The sequence below is a fragment of the Cyrtonyx montezumae genome, unplaced genomic scaffold (genome assembly GCF_038088225.1).
Source record: "Cyrtonyx montezumae isolate F1298 unplaced genomic scaffold, pur_monq_1.0 scaffold_10, whole genome shotgun sequence".
NCBI classification, from domain to species: Eukaryota; Metazoa; Chordata; class Aves; order Galliformes; family Odontophoridae; genus Cyrtonyx; species Cyrtonyx montezumae.
This window is the reverse complement of record NW_027071826.1, coordinates 33910222-33926983: the sequence shown is the minus strand read 5'-3', so window position 1 is coordinate 33926983 and position 16762 is coordinate 33910222. Positions and strand designations below refer to the sequence as shown.

General features: G+C 39.9%; 1 protein-coding gene across 2 annotated transcripts in view; it reads right to left on the bottom strand.

Annotated features, from left to right (window-relative positions):
• Positions 1–16762, bottom strand: part of RPAP1 (RNA polymerase II associated protein 1) — a 37318-nt gene that overhangs the window by 5529 nt on the left and 15027 nt on the right. For both annotated transcript variants that reach the window (XM_065754828.1, XM_065754829.1), the window contains 12 exons: positions 16591–16689; positions 15987–16088; positions 14292–14459; positions 11283–11468; positions 10140–10274; positions 9809–9988; positions 7082–7239; positions 5627–5806; positions 4654–4855; positions 2634–2743; positions 1106–1301; positions 273–422 (listed from right to left, as the gene is read on the bottom strand). In XM_065754828.1, the coding sequence (XP_065610900.1) occupies positions 273–422; positions 1106–1301; positions 2634–2743; positions 4654–4855; positions 5627–5806; positions 7082–7239; positions 9809–9988; positions 10140–10274; positions 11283–11468; positions 14292–14459; positions 15987–16088; positions 16591–16689 (1866 nt within the window). The remainder of the gene's footprint in view (positions 1–272; positions 423–1105; positions 1302–2633; positions 2744–4653; positions 4856–5626; positions 5807–7081; positions 7240–9808; positions 9989–10139; positions 10275–11282; positions 11469–14291; positions 14460–15986; positions 16089–16590; positions 16690–16762) is intronic.

Genomic DNA, 16762 nt, shown 5'->3' with positions numbered 1-16762 from the left:
CAGGAGTGCTGCTAGAAAAGTTGTTCTCATTCTAGCTCAAAGTCAGGCAAAAATATAATTTTACCGTATGAAGGATTTTGGATCTAAATCCCAACATCAGTAACTGTAAAGATACTACTTGCTAACGGGGCAGAATAGTCAATATAGCAGAAGACCAAACCTAGGTCAGCTATGTGGAAAAGCACAGATGCAAAGACCAGCTGCCAGAATTAGAGAAACTAAAGTGAAGTCAACTCCTGAGGTGAAAGAAATGAAAGAATCAACAAGGATACCATTTTCCTAGCCAATACTAATGCGAAGTACTGCAGATGATACTCATGGCGCAGCATCCACGCAGATGCAGGGGTTACAGAGGGGGGTGCAGTCTGCCAGCTTTGATGTAGATAATCCTTCAGCCCTTCAAAGCTCAGCACAGAGCTGTACTGTAAAGGAAACAGAAATGGAGACAAATACTAATACAGTCGGTGCTTGGAGGAAAGTAAAACAGTCTTCTCCTAAGTTTACCATCCCCTGTTTTTCCCTCAAGAATTCCTGTTGGCTGCTGCATGAGATTTTCAGAAATGGCCTGATAAATATCTGTCCTCCTGCCTAAGTGTTCACACCTCTGTTCATCACCAGAAGAAGAAAGAAACCTTTTCAGCCACTGTAGCACTCATTCTTTTGTTTAATTTGATGTCATTTTTCTTTGTTACATATGCTTCATATATATGTAGGTCCTTGTAGGTCCTTTCCAACCTAATGAACCTATGAATATATGATTCCCTTGTCTGACAATATTTATTTTGTTGAGCCAAACAGTTGCTTAACTGTTCTGAACACTCTTTCTAACTCCATTCTTTAGGCCTCATTATCATTTGACACCTGCTCTATAATCCCAGCTTCCCAGCATCAACTGGATATGGGAATTCAAAGACTCGCCTGTTCTGAAAACGTGGGTTATTTCTCTCTAAAGTACTTTGATATTTTTTAATTAAAAACACACAGTAGTTTTATTTTAATAGTCCTGCAAACTTCACTCTTAAGCCTGGGAAGACACAAATACTAACCTCCCTCCCAAGCATACTACCATTCTCACAGAACTCAAAGTGAAAAAGTACATTCTTACCTTGCTGATCAGTCCTTTGTGAATACGAGTGATGCTACTGATGAGAAATAGGAGGGCAGTGAGGAAAGGGAAAGGTGACTTGGAGCCGACTAGGCTCAAAGGAGGTTTGCCTCCAGTACAACTCAAAGATACTATACTGAAGACAGACTCAGGTGCTGGGGAACAGGACAGAGGGTTGCACAGAGCAGAACATGGCCTGTGTGAACACAGAATGAAAAAGATTAGGTCAAAAGCATTTATATTACTGAAAAATTACCTGTAGGAACATTACTATCCAAACCATGCCATATATTATGGGAAAAGAAACCACAATGATTGCGCAAAGAGAAAGGGAAATAAGCAAACAGTGTCAACAGTTGGTCAAATAAGCACTGTCGCACAGAAGCTAAAGCCAGTGAGATGTCACAAATTCCAGTCTTCAGCTAAACTGTTCATCATGTGTAGAAATATTGATGCATCTCTAATGTCTAAAATTTGAAAGCGTTGGATTAAAAAAAACTCACTTCCCTACATGCATATATAATCCAGGCTAATAAAGCTGCCCACAAACTTTGGATATTTCAAAAACAATCAGACAGTCAAAAAAGCCAGCTTATATTTAAAACTGCCATTTTAAAAATACTGCCTTGTGCATCAGAAATTCTGGTGCTAGGAGCTTCAGAACTCGGTTCTCAGTCATGAAAGATTGGTGACAATTCAAATACCACTCAGAACCAAAAAATTCAAGAGTTCCTTACATGAGACATTCTTACAAGGAACTGGATGTTTCCCTCACTTCAAGTTAAACTCTTCAGTTTACCACTCTCCAGAGGACTGTTTGCAGAGTGGTAGCAAGGCTCCCTCTACAGCAGAAGGAGGGAACATCTACAGCACTGAACAGTGTTCAGAGCCTGAGACCAAATTTATGTTATCCAAATTTCCAAAGGGACAACTTGGTATCCAGCCTCTCACTCTCCTGTAGGGGTTTTCAAAGGTTTTATGGACCTCTGCAGGAACATTTTTTAGGAAAGCAGTTCATACACAGTACGTGAATGGTACACGCATTCCCACTGATGTAAGGGGGACTCAAATTGTTCTTGTTCTTAAACCGTGGAAATTAAAGAATAAGCAAAGCCAAGAGTGACAAAAATCTAATTGAAATTGATGTAAAACACAGCTACATAGAAGGGTAGAGAGGCAGGCACTGCAGCAGCATCAGTGGGCAAGGAGGAACTGGAGAACCTCTGCAGCAGATGCCTTGTGTTGTGAGGAGAGAAAGGACAAAGAAGGGGTGTAGACAGAGCCTTACTGCACTGCAATTCACCCAGCTGTTAGTACCACACATATAAGGAACATACGTAAAGGGTAAATAAATGGGAAGGGAGAAAATCATCTAAAGCATAAGTGTGCTTTAGATTATTTTTGTATTCTAGGCCAACATTAGAGAATTCCTTGCTGTGAGTGGATTCCCAGTCCCCAGAACCACTGTGTTTTGTGCCTTCCTGACCACACAGTACAATATAGAAATGAAGCAATGAAATATTTTTACCTGAGCAAATCCCACATGCTGTGCATGGCTGGCTGGCTGAGAAGGGGCTGCAGCACCTCGGATGTCAAACGTTCCAATTCCTCTAAGCAGTCAATTGGATTGACTGATGGCTGCATAAAACATAGAAAAACAGGGGAATGCAAAAACACACACCGATTTAGTTATTTTCCCTTTTGATATTGTTTTGCCACACCACATCATCTACGCATCAGTACTGCTATAGGTTAGAGCTGGCTTAACTGCCTAGAGTATGGAAGTTGAGAGCTGGCACCTCAAGGTGTCCTCATACTCAAGTATTAGAATGTATCAGAGAGAATTCTTATTTGTCTGGAAGAAAGATATGGGATCTTTGGGAGCAAAATTTTCTAAATGTAAACTTGCTTTATGTGGTTGACATTTCCACTTCTTCACATACTACCTATATGCTGATCTCCTATTTAACTTGAAGAAAACACAAAGGTGATCAGAACTACCCTGAGAAAGTAGAATAGCATCATGATGGTCTCAGAAAAAAAATAATAATATTCAGCTGTATAGAGTGCAATTGACCTACCCATCAAGAAAGGCTGTGGACGAACACTGCACAGGGGAAGATCTGTGGTTTTAGAGAACAATCCGAATTCTTCTGATCCTAGTAAGCAATATTCCAGATTGAACCAACAGGCTGGCATTTTACTGATTTATTTTTTTTTTTACTATACTTTGCCTTTGTTAGAGAAATACTCATTGTCATACCAAAACCTGATTTTCCCCCAGGTGAAAGCTGTCTCCAGAAATCAGACAGCAAAATCTAAATGTTATCCTTAATTCTTAGTACTCTAACAAAACTATCCCATGGAGGTCCCTGTATTCAATAGTCTAGTTATCATACAGGTTGATATTTTTTTTTTATCTTTTTTTCCTCTTATCCATTCAAATATGCTACACGTAATTCTGTATTTTATCTTGAAATCAGACCATCTAACCACAGGCTTATGATTACTTTTTTTTTTTTTTTTTAAGTGGAAATAAAAATTGCACTGCACATTTCAAGGACCTAAAATAAAATAATTTCTTTATTTTAGTCAGATGCTCTTCTAGAATATTTATAGAGGTTAAAAAGGAATACAAACCTCTTTAAATGGTCCTCCTGGTTCTGTAAAGATCAGGACCTAATGACAGTATGTCAAAGGTGCCAACTACCTTTGGGAAACTGAAGATATCTTTGAACGATACTGGTGGCTTCCACCCTAGCCAAGGGAAACTAATTCATTTGTTTTAGGCAAATTTCAGAGTTAGAGAGCTCTGAATATATACACACACTAAATTACCCCTACATCTTGAAAATAACTCTCCCACGTCAGAACTTGGGAACGTCAGCTGGGCAGTAAAGAGGAAATCTGCACTTATCTTTAAAATATGAAACTTTAAAGCAGTTAAAGCATAAGACACAGCTTTTCCAAACAGCATTACATTGATACACCACCACCTTGAGAAAACTCTGTTAAAAAGATGGTTACATACTGCAACAGTATTACAGCTTACAGAATTTGACTCTCAATGTTAGAAGGGCAGTAAATAAAGTCATCTTTATAACCTCCTGTCCAAAGTTCATATGGTATGACTCTCAGTGCTTTATCATCCTACAAGGTTATTGCAATAACTGTCTACAAGTAGGATCTCAGACCACAACAAATGCAAAAATGTGCAACTTAATTTAGTCCACAATGAGGAAGGGCTGCCAAATTGAATTAGGTCATATTTACTGCATGCTGGGTATCTCTGCAGTAAATCAAATGAGTCACTGCACTACCACACTCCTTGATTAAGACTCTGAGCACAAAGAAAGAGATGAAGACAGTGCTATTTGGCACTGTCAGTGTCAAGGATCAGCACCCAGTCTAGGTAAGAAGTGTGGCAAACAAAATCTAGTCCTCGTTTGTGTTCTTCAATGCCTTTTTTCTTTTTTTCAAGGTTTTCAATGGTAATACAGAAGCTGACACTGGTGACACAAAAAGACAACCTATTTTTCTGGTCTTACCTGTTGACTGCAAGCACTGTAATAAACTCCCAGGTAGATCATGTAAGTTGTGGTCAGAGGCTGAAGAATTTGCCAAGTTTCTGTCCGAGATATCACCTGCAGGAATTTTTTCAGACTGGTCTCAAGAAAGGGCTGTAAGCCTGACACTTGATTCCATGTTACTGGAGGAGGTGGAATCTGTTCACTGTCTTCTGAGCTATTACTGAAACACAGCAAAAGAATGACACAGAACAGTGAGGATGTCTTGAAAACAATTCTCTCTAAATTATCATTTTAATAGCAAGATTTACAGTTACACGTAGTATGGAAGATGCATGACTAATGACAGCCACAAGGGGAAAAACAACTTCACACATTGCCATAGACTAGAATGAATCACTTTAGACAGAAAGGCCAAATGGGAAACTATGCATGAGTTCCTTCACCTGCATTATCTGTCCTTAGCTAAGCTTTGGTTCTACTGAATATGTTACTCCAGTACCCAGCTTCGAGTAAAGTAGTCCAGAGTTTCTTGTTTGTTTGTTTTTTCACCACCAAAAAACATACCTGTGTTTTCAGCAATCTCCACTGCTTTGATACTAAAACCAACAAACCCAGAGCCCACTTTTCCTAATCCTGATCGACCTTGTTCTCCACAGAGTTTCTTTCCTTCAGACTTCAGAGAAGTGTTTTTCTTTCTCCTCAAAGAAAAAGTCAAAGGAGTTTTTAGTTTATTCTGGCAAGAATGCATTGCTAAATGCAGATTCTTATCCCTTCCCCTCAGCAGACTAGCAGGCATACAGCTATCTAACCAGCCTTAAATCTACCCCTTCAGTCCTCACATCAAAAGCAAGACATCCCAACCATCCAGGGATTCACATGTGGGACAGCACACCATATGAAATGAACAAATAGAGAAGGGTAAAGCTAGGTTTCCAAACAGAAGGGAAGAGGATTTAAGACAACTGCACAGATCAGGTGGCAGAAGGCCTACCTGCTCAGCTTGGCATGCAGCTCCACTGTGCATCCTGCAGTCTGTGTCACATGTACCAGCAGAGTAACCACCGCTGCAGCTCGCTGGACAGATAACTCAAACATGGGGCTCTTCTCATGGCTCGTGCTGAGTAACTCAGGCAGGGACTGCAGAATCCTCACCAGCACAGGATAGAGATCCCTATGGTTTAAAATACAAAATATGAGGTTGGAAGTAGTCCAACTCCCTGCTCAAGCTTTAGTCAGCTAAAGCAAAGTTTGCCGAGGAACATATATAGTTAGGTTTTGAATACCTTCAAGGATGCAGAGTCCAGACTTACTGAAAAACCTGTTGCAGTGTGACTATCTCCACAGCAGAAGTTTTTCTTAAGAGAAATTTACTTCAATTTGTACCCACTACTCCTTGTACTTTCCCTACTATCACCAGAAGGACCTAGCTCTATTTTCTAAACACCTCTCTATTGCACATGGCTAAGATGAGATGAGAAACATCAACACTCCCAAAGCAAACTAATCAACAGACATGGAAAAACGACCAAGAATTCTGTCATTCCCAACACAACTGAATGGAATCTACCCTGCCCCAAACACGCAAAACACCAAATACTTGAAAAAACACCAAATACTTATTTTCTTCTTTTTTTTCCTCTAATTCTCAAATGCTCAGAGTATACATAGTTATAACAATGCAAATTTAAGTAATCTGCTGCTGCTTCTCTTTCCTCAGCATTATTTACATCATTAAAAAACAATATACTGTGTTTTACTCCATTGACCGATACAGTATTGTGCTCAAAATGCTATTGCAAAGAGAACTTCCTTCCAACAATTACTACTGGCCTTTCTTCCACTCCTCTTCATGGCAACTCCACAGGTATCTCCACGCTTTCAAGTTAGTGTAATTACACAAAGAAGACTCAGTGCTTGAGGAAGGTCAGACTTATTCCAGAGCAGACCTTGAAGGTCAAGTACAAAAACTTGAATTTTGTACTGAACTGAGAGTTGACGCAGAGCTTGCCTGCATTAGCGTGCCTCAATTGTCATGCATGCTGGGGACTGCTGCCCCGACTACCTTCAGCACATCAGATTCAATCCTAGGTGTGCTGCACTTAGTGGGTCTTGAGGTTACACAAGCACATGCAAATCAAAAGCTTACAAGGGGAAAAAAAAGTATGCAGCCCTAAAAAATTTAGGTTTCTCCCACAGGATGGAGAAGAAATAAAAAATCGTAAGTAATTAAACACATGAAATAAGGGAGAGCCAAAAAAGAAAAGAACTCAACATTAACACCTTCAGAAACTGAGCTTTACTGCAGGAGGACAGAGGAAGGGAGGTAAGACTCCCTAAAGGGAGTAGCAACTGATTCTAGAGATCCCAAATTCACCCATCTGGAACGCAATGCTTCTGTTGCACCCTCCACCCCCACCATTCCCACTTCTTCAGCTTTGGACTGTACCGGTAGAGATCACAGGCCTGACCATAACCAGCAGCCACCGCCCACAACCGGAAGGCTTCAGTGCTCAGCCTGATGGCCTCTTCCCTTGGCAGAAGCAGATCTTGTGGATCTTCAGCTGTAAATCGAATTAACCGGCTCTTCATTTCAAACTTGTTAAGCTGTAAAACCAATGAAAACAAGTAAACAAAGACCAAAACACAACAAAGACTTCACTCACAGGCATCATGACACTCGTTGGTCTGACACTCCAAAAAAAACCTGCAGATTTTATTGCAGTTTATTCTAAACTCCCTTTGCACCGTTCTAACCTGTCTTCATCTTGTGCAATCTTAGGAAGTGTACAGCAAAGGGTCAATAAATCATTAACAGAAATTAAAATGGAGGGATCCATGGAAGAGATGCCTGGGTGTTATCTAATCCATTTCACACACAGATCAAGTACACTTAAATAACAGAAATTTGTCTGGCCCACACACACTCTTTATTTTAGGTGCTCTATGCAGCATTTAATCGACTTTTAAACAATAATTACTCTTCTTTAACCAGTCATAAGTAGAACTCCAGTAGTCAAGATGACACTGAGATCTATCTTATCAAAAACACGGTACGCAAAAATCACTGAAAGGATTCTTACATTCCTCTTATGTTTACATTAAATGGCTTTCAGAGGTCATACAACCTGAATCTTTCTATAATTCTGTGTTTGTTTTATAAAAAGGGTACCTCCTGGCTATTATTTTTAAAAACTTATAGAATTTTAGTGCCTTGAAAATGTTCTGAGGTTATTTTAGTATTGAACTAAGCCTGACATGACTCATTTGCAGTTCTCTAGAAATAATTTTTATCCTCCCCAACAAATGGATATTTTTGCTTAACCATAGAGCTTAACCAAAAGAGCTTCTCCTTCCCTCTCCCACACATAAAAAAGTTTATGTGTCCTCTGTCTAAACAAACGCACTGACAATGTCTCTCTCATAACACAAGGACACATTACAGATAATTTGAAATTCAAATGCTGTACAGCCATCTCATAGGGAAATCACTGCACACCCACAAGAAGCAAAGGAGCTGATGAATCAAACTATGAATTCTGACACTCCTCCTACAGAACAGAGGGCAAAGTTAAATTTACTTCCTGAGGAGGAAGGTGGAAGAATTTTGTTGTTAGGTAAAATTCCTACACTACTTTACATTTTACCTTCCATGTTCAAGTGCTTGCAACAAGTCATAGAAGAGTAAAACAGAACCAAAGCCTGAGTGGTAGGAACCTTGTAAACAAGGTTTGCATGCTTAGAATACCTGGACTACTCAGAGTCTGAAAGAGAATGAAATTTCGAGATTTTCTGTTACATTCCTACTACCACTTACAACTTTTAAATATCCCACTACCTATTATCAGCACATTATTCTAAGTATATTATAGCACAATCTAGTATTCTCCCACTGATGCTAGCAATTTCCTGGATAGCAATTAATTAGATGCTATAAAAAATACTTAACCAAAACCTCTCAGAGGTGCACTGCACTGTAATGGGTGTCGCTCTGAGTGGATGTTATATATTTATAGCATCGGTGTGATGCCCTACAAGTGATCACAATTATCTCTGAAATGGAAAACCTGTCCAGAAGTAGATAACAGAGGCTACAAGTACTGACAAATACCCTGAGCTGTTAAGGCACATTAATGCAGGGAAGTCCAACCAGGGCCATAAAACACAAACATACAAATAAGACCTCTGGCTTATGAAGTCCTAAGCTGCCTATCATTGGAGCCACAGGAGGGTACAGAGCAATATATACTGATGTGCACTCTACACATCTGCTGCTGGCCAGTATCACTGAGCTGTGCTACATAGACCCCCCCCCCACCCTCAAAAAGAAAGGACTGAAAAAGCTTCCTTACTGCTATGCAACAGAAGACACATTGTAATATCATCAAGAAATACTTCAAAACAAACACACAACATCTTCACAATGATTATTTTCGTCTCTTTATTTCAGCTCATACCCTGTCTTCCAAGAGATTTTTGAAGTTTCCCTGCAAATGGCAGAACATATCTACAGAGGTAACCTCACAGAGACCATGGCTAAGAGCTACACGTGTTGACCTTGAACCATCAGCAAAACTATTTGTAGGCTCATAGAGTCACAGAAAAGTTGTTGGTCAGAAAAGACCTCTGGAAACTGCAGTCCTCTCTGTTTAGAGCAGGATGCTCAGAGCTGAGTCCAGTAGGGTTCTGAATTTCTTCACAGATAGGAAGTCAGCAGCCTCCTTGGGCAACCTGTTTGTGAGTTTGACCACTTTCACTTTAGAAATAAATTTCTATTTTTAACTGTCTTGTACTTCAACTTGTACTCGCTGCTTCTCATCAGCACATCAACTGAAAGGATAAGTTTTGCTGTTTTCTTTACTCCCTCAGTAAAACACACATCATCACCAGCTTTCTATCGCCAAGCCTAAACAATTACAGAGAAAGACCAAAAGCTGTATGTCAGATAATTCAATCTCTTACTCATTTAAGTGGCCCTATTGCTTCCTTTTACCTCAGAGCGAGACTGAAACAGGAACTCTGACCCCACATCTCCCAGTTTCACACATATTGGTCAGGTCTGAATCGTGTTCTTCAGCTCAGTCACCTCCAGTTAATTATCCATCATTAGTGAGGAAGCAAGGCACAGAAAACAATGGTATTTGACATCAGAAAAACTCTTCTGATAATCACTTACCAGCCTGGCTGCTGCGTTTCTGCCTCCAGATGCCAATACTCTGATGAACTTCATAGCGGCAGCACAAGCAACTCCATGGAGACTGGTAAGTAAACACCCTGGTTCAGCCACATGAGGATCCCATCGAGTAGGGAGAAATTCCCTGACAATGGTGTCAATTAACCGAGGACAGTCAAGCAGCTGCAGAGAAACAGCAGGCACCAGAAATAACTGAAAGCATGCAATCCCAGTAGCCATAGATAAAGAACTCCAAAGTCTGTCTTATCTCCTTGCCAAAACTTCCTTTTCCAAATCTTTTCCTACCGTTCCTCCTGCACAATGGCAGATTTACCTGGATGCATGCTTCAGAGGAGTGCCTTGCTATGCAGGTAAGGATGTGCAGAATATCCAGGACAACTGCTGGAACAGGTCGCACCACCTCAAGGATATACCTCAACCTGTGCTGAATCTGTGTTTTTAGAAGTCCCTGAAAGGAAAAAAAAATACTCGTTATGCTCTTAACAACTGCTCTCTGAGAAGCAGCAGGGGGAAGGGAAAAGCAGATTCAATTAAATCTTTTGCAGAGAGTAAGTATTAAAATCACCACTGGGGAAATGAAGAGAGACGTTCCTATAGATTTGTCAGTATGCGAGCAACCAATCAGAAAGTTAGCCCAACAGAGCAGGAACATCTGAACTTCTGTATCAGACCACCAGTGAGTTTTCTGGATAGCTATGTTCTTCAGAGTTTGAAACTGCAAGTAGAAGGGAACACCTCTCCTACAAAGGACTATTGCAGTGTGACATAGCTGTAAAGGGTTCTCATGCGTTTTGATTCATTTAGCTAGCCATCACCTTCATCTATCACAGTACTCTTTTTTCAGTTCTGATGGCTTGCCACATCAGAAAGCCTATAGAAGCAGGGAACAGACACCAGTTTCTATTCTGCAGTAAGAAAAGACAGATGCAGATGGATGATGTGATTTTGTATTGTTCGCATGATCAGTGACTATGATAGGAATCAATCTTCAGTTGAAGAAACAGTGTTAGGCATTTCTAGTTTTGGGAAAAGGCGTAACACTTGAGTCCACAGGACTGATACTTCTACGTCAAGACTGAAGCTCTATGTTTGACTGAGTTCAGCTGCTAGCTTAAATACTCTTCTTCTGACATGCGGAACTGAAATGGTGACAACCAATTTGCAAGGGTGAAATGAAATGTATTTCATAACAGCTGGAATAGTGGAGAACTCTACGCCAAATCTCTTAATAATGATGAAATCACACTGGTCAAGTCTCAACATTTATACAAGTTAATAAAATTACATTTCTGCTAACGTATGACAGAAATATAACATCCAACGGCAAAGGAGGAGTTTTAATTTTTGTTCCTAACACTACTAACACACACAGAAGAGTACACATTTCAACAGCACACACAGCCGCAGCACACAGTCTATTTATCCAAACAGATTTCAGACCTAGCTCTGTGCTTACCTTTACAACATCGTAACGGGCCACATCTGCATCTGGCTTGTTTTCATCCTTCCGTTTTTTATTCTGAGACCTCTCTGTTCCAGATAATTCTTCTTCTTCTTCCTCTTCTTCTTCCTCCTCATTGCTGGGGACAAATGGGAACGTAGCCATCCCTTGGTACCATGAGAAAGTCCAATCAAGATATTTCTATGAAGAGAGTAAAAGCACACAAATTTCACACAAAGAGATCACGGAAGACAAAAAAAAATTCACAAACACTTAATTACTGGATGCTTTACAAATTTCCACCTAATTCAGGAAAACAGAAACACAATAAAGAGTACTCTAAACATTTACAAATTGGATGAAATGCTTTTTCAGGGAAGTGACTTCAATCTATGACCCACAGACACTAGGGAAATCATGAAAAGCAATTACTGTGAAGGGAATTAAATTCTCTAGACAAGGAACAGAAATGCAGCTTAATTAGAAAATGTTAAGATAAAAATAAATAACCTCTAGAAGCTGGTTCTAGAAGTTAAACTGGAATTTGAGATTTACTAGCTCTATTCCCTTCTCTGGATCTGTATGGAAGTTAGGTCACTAATAACACAGAACAGTCATGTAAAAATTGCTATGTTAAACACTACCTGACATATTTGTTCATGTTTGCTTGGAATTTTGTTGAGGGACCCTCAAGCTCCAGCAAATTAAAAAGCCTTTTTTTGTTCACAGTCAACAACACTGTTAGATACACCCAAGTTCTAGAGTAATTCTGCAGTACACAGCAGCTTTCAACTCTTCAGAGATGAGATTGTGCCCACAGAAGACCTGCTACCCCCAAAATGTTTTAGAATATAAAAGACAATTTAATCCAATGCTTACACTACTTAACTTGCCTTAAATTACCGTTTCCTCAACTGGCAATCAAAAATAACTGTCACATAAGCAAGAAAAGAAGTAGTAGACTTCAAAAGAACTTTGAGGTGTTTTTTTAAAAATTTAAACTTTAAGTACAATTAATCTATATAAAGAAACATTAAGCAAAGCTGATGAGTGAATGATACAATCAGAAGAGGCCTGAATTAATGGGTTTAGGCTACAAATCCATCTGGAATATCAACTTTGGCCTTGTTATGGTTTTATGATTTTTGTTATACTATTGATATTCCACATCATAACATCATGTGGTGTATTGGGAGTTAAAGAGTTAATGCTCTAGCTGCATGGATGATCGATAGTTCTGGGTATCCCTGTCTCAGAAGAGAAGAACTACATTCCCCAGAGGACTGTGTGATGCTTTGCATTTTACGTGTTTCCACTCAGAGGGAAAGACAAAAACTGTCTGCGGTCACGGGACTCTCTCTTCCCTTTGGGATGGAGCTCAGCAGTAGGTGCTCGCTGCCGTCCGCCTTCAGCATTAGCATAAGGCCTTCAGTTTATTGGACACTCTCTCTTGCTCATTTTATTTATTAGCTCTAATTCCAATTATATTGTATTATATTGTTATTTTGTTTTCCAATATCTTATTTAGTAAATTAGCATTACTTCTCAGATCGTTGCCGCTGTTTTGTTTTTAGGCCCATCTCCCTTTGCCCTTCCCCTTTCCTGGGGCGTGGGTCTGTGGGTCCCCCACACCAGCTGTCGTGGAACCGGGCCAAACCAGCCCATATACCGACGACAGGCCTATAGTCTTCATTCCACCAAGAGAAAAAAAATGCACAAAACAGAGTACCTTCAAAGGGTCTTCAAAGGGAAACAAAGAAGATCCATCCCATAGCCACAGAGGTATGAACAAGAACTCAGGCAGTAAGATCTGTGTATGCGTTGATCTTCTGTGTATACAGTGGGGGATAGATCCTATTCATCTTATAAAACCTAGAGACTAGAATTCCACCCTGCAGTTCCTGAAGGACCTTCTGAAACTCAGCACTAGTCTCTAGGAAGGACTCTTTAAACAAGAAAATACACTGACACAACAATCACACTGTTGCCTTTGGCATTGAGAGAGAGCCAACAATTCCCACTTATCCAAAACATCAAACCGTGAGTTTTGATCTTAGAATCACAGCATGGCAGGCAGATGTGAACCAGAGTAATGTCAGGAAAAACAAAAGTACATTAAGAAGTTGGTATGCAGCATTAATCACCTACCACAGATTTGCAGCACTCATCTAAAAGATCAGCATTATACTGATAGCTTAGAAAACAAGATACTTCATTTCCCTTGTCATCCCATCAGTGATATCTACGATGGCCTGTGAGAAATAGACTTCTAGAGATCTAACCACTCTTTTCTAGCACCAATCTCTTTGCAGCTTAACACAGGAGTAGCTCTCATAAAAGGAACTTGAAACAGAGGCCATAGTCTGCTTTGCCCATAATGGCTAACTTCTGTTCAACCATGAAGACTCCTTAATCTTGCTGTTCAGGGTCCAGTATCTCTAAACATCCAAAAGAAATTTCAGTCCTCTTACAAGAGAAAAAGCATCAAGGAGAAAATTGACTCATAAGAATGGAAAAATAGGTACACAACAGTGAAAGAAAAGCATCTGAGAACAACAGATGATGGACAACTATGAAGAGAAATTAGTAATACTGGGAAGCCTGACAAAAAGCAGGAAAAATACTTGGTGACTAATTTGTTCAGAAGCAGGAAAACTACATAGCAATAAGCCAAAAACAGAAGAGGTCATATTAAAAATAAAATGTCTAAATTATACACATACAGTGGTAGCGACATGTTCTAGATTTTAAAGGTGTCAAGAAGGAAGAGAACTCCCTCAACAGCTTGTAATGAATTTAATCATAGGTAGAGCTCATTTAAATAGTAGAACAGAGGACCAAATTTCTCGAATTTGGATAACGCAGTCCTTTGGCTGTCCCAAAGCACACAAATAGCATTCTACTGACCATTAAGCTAATGCATCCATCAAGACTATTTTATAAGTTACTTACCTTGTCCTTTCATTCTGATTCTGTAAATGATTCAGAATGAAACCAAAGCAGGGGACGTAATGATTTTCTCACCTCATCATCAGATGACACCAGCAGAGCTCGGAGAGCACCAACAGATGCTGCCATGACATTATCCACAGCATCATCCAGAGAGAAGCGCAATAAGAAGAGAAATCCAGCATCGAGAAGCAGACGCAGAACACTGCCCTTCAAGGAGGAAGCAAACTCTCCAGCCCTGGCCTGAAAAAAATAGACCATACAGAGACAGTGTTAAAGCTGTACAATTTAACATTCTGCATGTTTGCCTCTTCACGGTTCTATTGGAAAGCAGCTACACTGCACAGTCAGCACAACAAACTGCTCTGCTTGGTTTTCTCCAAGAAAAGTGCAGAATTATCTGTAAGGACAAAAAAAAATCTTCAATCCAAAGTAATGATACAAAAGGGCAGAAGAAATGCTTACGACTTCAAAGAACCTCAAAGACCTCCAGCGCCATCAGTGCAGGAAAATCCACTTAAATACCGTAAAATCAGGCACCTGATTCCCATTTTGATACCCTGCTGTTTATACTAGTTAGGAGTCTTCCATACTACCTAACTTTAGGACATCACAGACTGATGCAGACCTATTGAATTCCAGTGCTGCCCCATAAAGTAAGTAACAAATAGGTAAGAGTGCAAACACACACGACAGAATTGTTAGCCTTTCTAGGAAACACTACCTATTGATGAATGTCTGCTGTTTCTGCGTTATATACTCACCCTTCCTCTCTGCATAGGTGGAGGGAAGGTCACACACCCCAAGTGCAATTACAGTGTGCAGCCTGGCATCCACAAGGATGCCCACCCTGCTTTGCATGCTACAAACATCTCTCCCCACTTGAAATTCTCTAACTCAAGGGACAGCCCTAAGAGAAAAGTTCTAAGAGAATAATTCCACATTCCGATGATATTTATGTAGCTTTGTGGTGCATTTCCTATTTGGCTTAGAGGATAAGAAATTCTTTTCTGCTTAGATCAATACTGGGACACCTTCTCTGAGCAATCTGCAACTAATCCATAATGATGCTGCTACTGCTTTAGGCAGTTTCCCATAGAATAGTTTTTACAAATGTTGTTTTGTATTTTCTCTTCATTCTTCAGAGAGGCACAACTCCAGCTATTTAATGCAGAAAAACTTTCTTATGTCTGGACCCTTCTTATTACTTCACCCTGTTCTGCCTTACCTTTCTTCTCAAAACCTGCTACTTCATCTCTGCCTCCACTGCTGCTTGAGGGAACTTTAAGCACTTCCTCCAAGAGTTAGGTGGGAAAGTGCGTGGAAGTAAATATTCATACTGCTTTATGCCCTTCACTGTAAGATTAGGCAAACTCATTCTCACCACCTACAGAACAGGCACATCATGTAACTGGCTCAGGCAACAAGAACTAAAGGGTCATTACGAATGGGAGTTTTTGTCACAGAAGTAACGCTGTAAAAATAACTCATGTCCAAAGAAACAGTGGAACTTAAACTGCAGCACTGCTGCTGAGCAACACTTGAAAACTGCAGAGCTTCTTCATGCAGAGAACCCTGAAATTCAATTTGCCATGCACCAACATCATAATTTTTCTTAACAGTGAGATCCTTGGTGTAATAAGAAATACTCTGCTAGTTATTTTGTTCATCTGTACTGAAATAGAAGACAAACAACCAGCATCAGAGAATCTGGTCCCTGATGCAGTGAAAATGTCAGCTATGGGGAGGAGTTCCATGGAAGTGACTTACCTTTTGAACAATACGACCTAAGACCTGTAGAGCCAGTGTCCTCTGCTGAATAAGTTGGCTGCGAGACAAATGAAAGAGCTCTTGGAGAGAATAACCAGCCCTCTAAATGGGGGAGGGAAAAAAGAAACAACAAACAACCAGCTATAGATAAAAACAGACCCCTTTTAAAACAAGATTATAAATTATAATTAGAATTATAAAACCCCTTTTAAAACAACTATAAAATAGTGCGAGAGATAAATTGCAACACAGTTTTTTTGTTTTTTCTTTGCTGTTTCACATCAGTCGCAGAAGAGATTGAAATAAATGACATGACGGGAGAAAACTACTTAAAAAAAAGGATGGGTACCCTTTTTCCAGCACCACAGATCCTTAATGGCACTGAAGAGGAGAAGAATTAACTGAGTTGTCTGAAAACAAATAAAGCAAGGTAATGCAAGGCGACTAAACTCTTCAGGAGCTTGTTTCAAAAGGAAACCATCCATCTATACTTTCTTGAGGTTTTTGTCACTAAAACACCTTGACACAAAGGAATCAGACAAATTATACACAGAAAATGGAAATGGATGCACTCTTTCCTTTCTGCTTCATTGCACCTACCTACCTCTGCCTCTTCTCCATGGTGATGCAGACCTAGATGAGTAGGCAAATCAGCATCTGCAGGAATCAAGTCTCCCTTTAAACTGAATCGGGCTTGCATTCCCTAACATAAAGAAAGAGGTGGAGAGAGAGAAAGATTATTTGTATTGCCTTACACTCTACTCACCACATAGAAT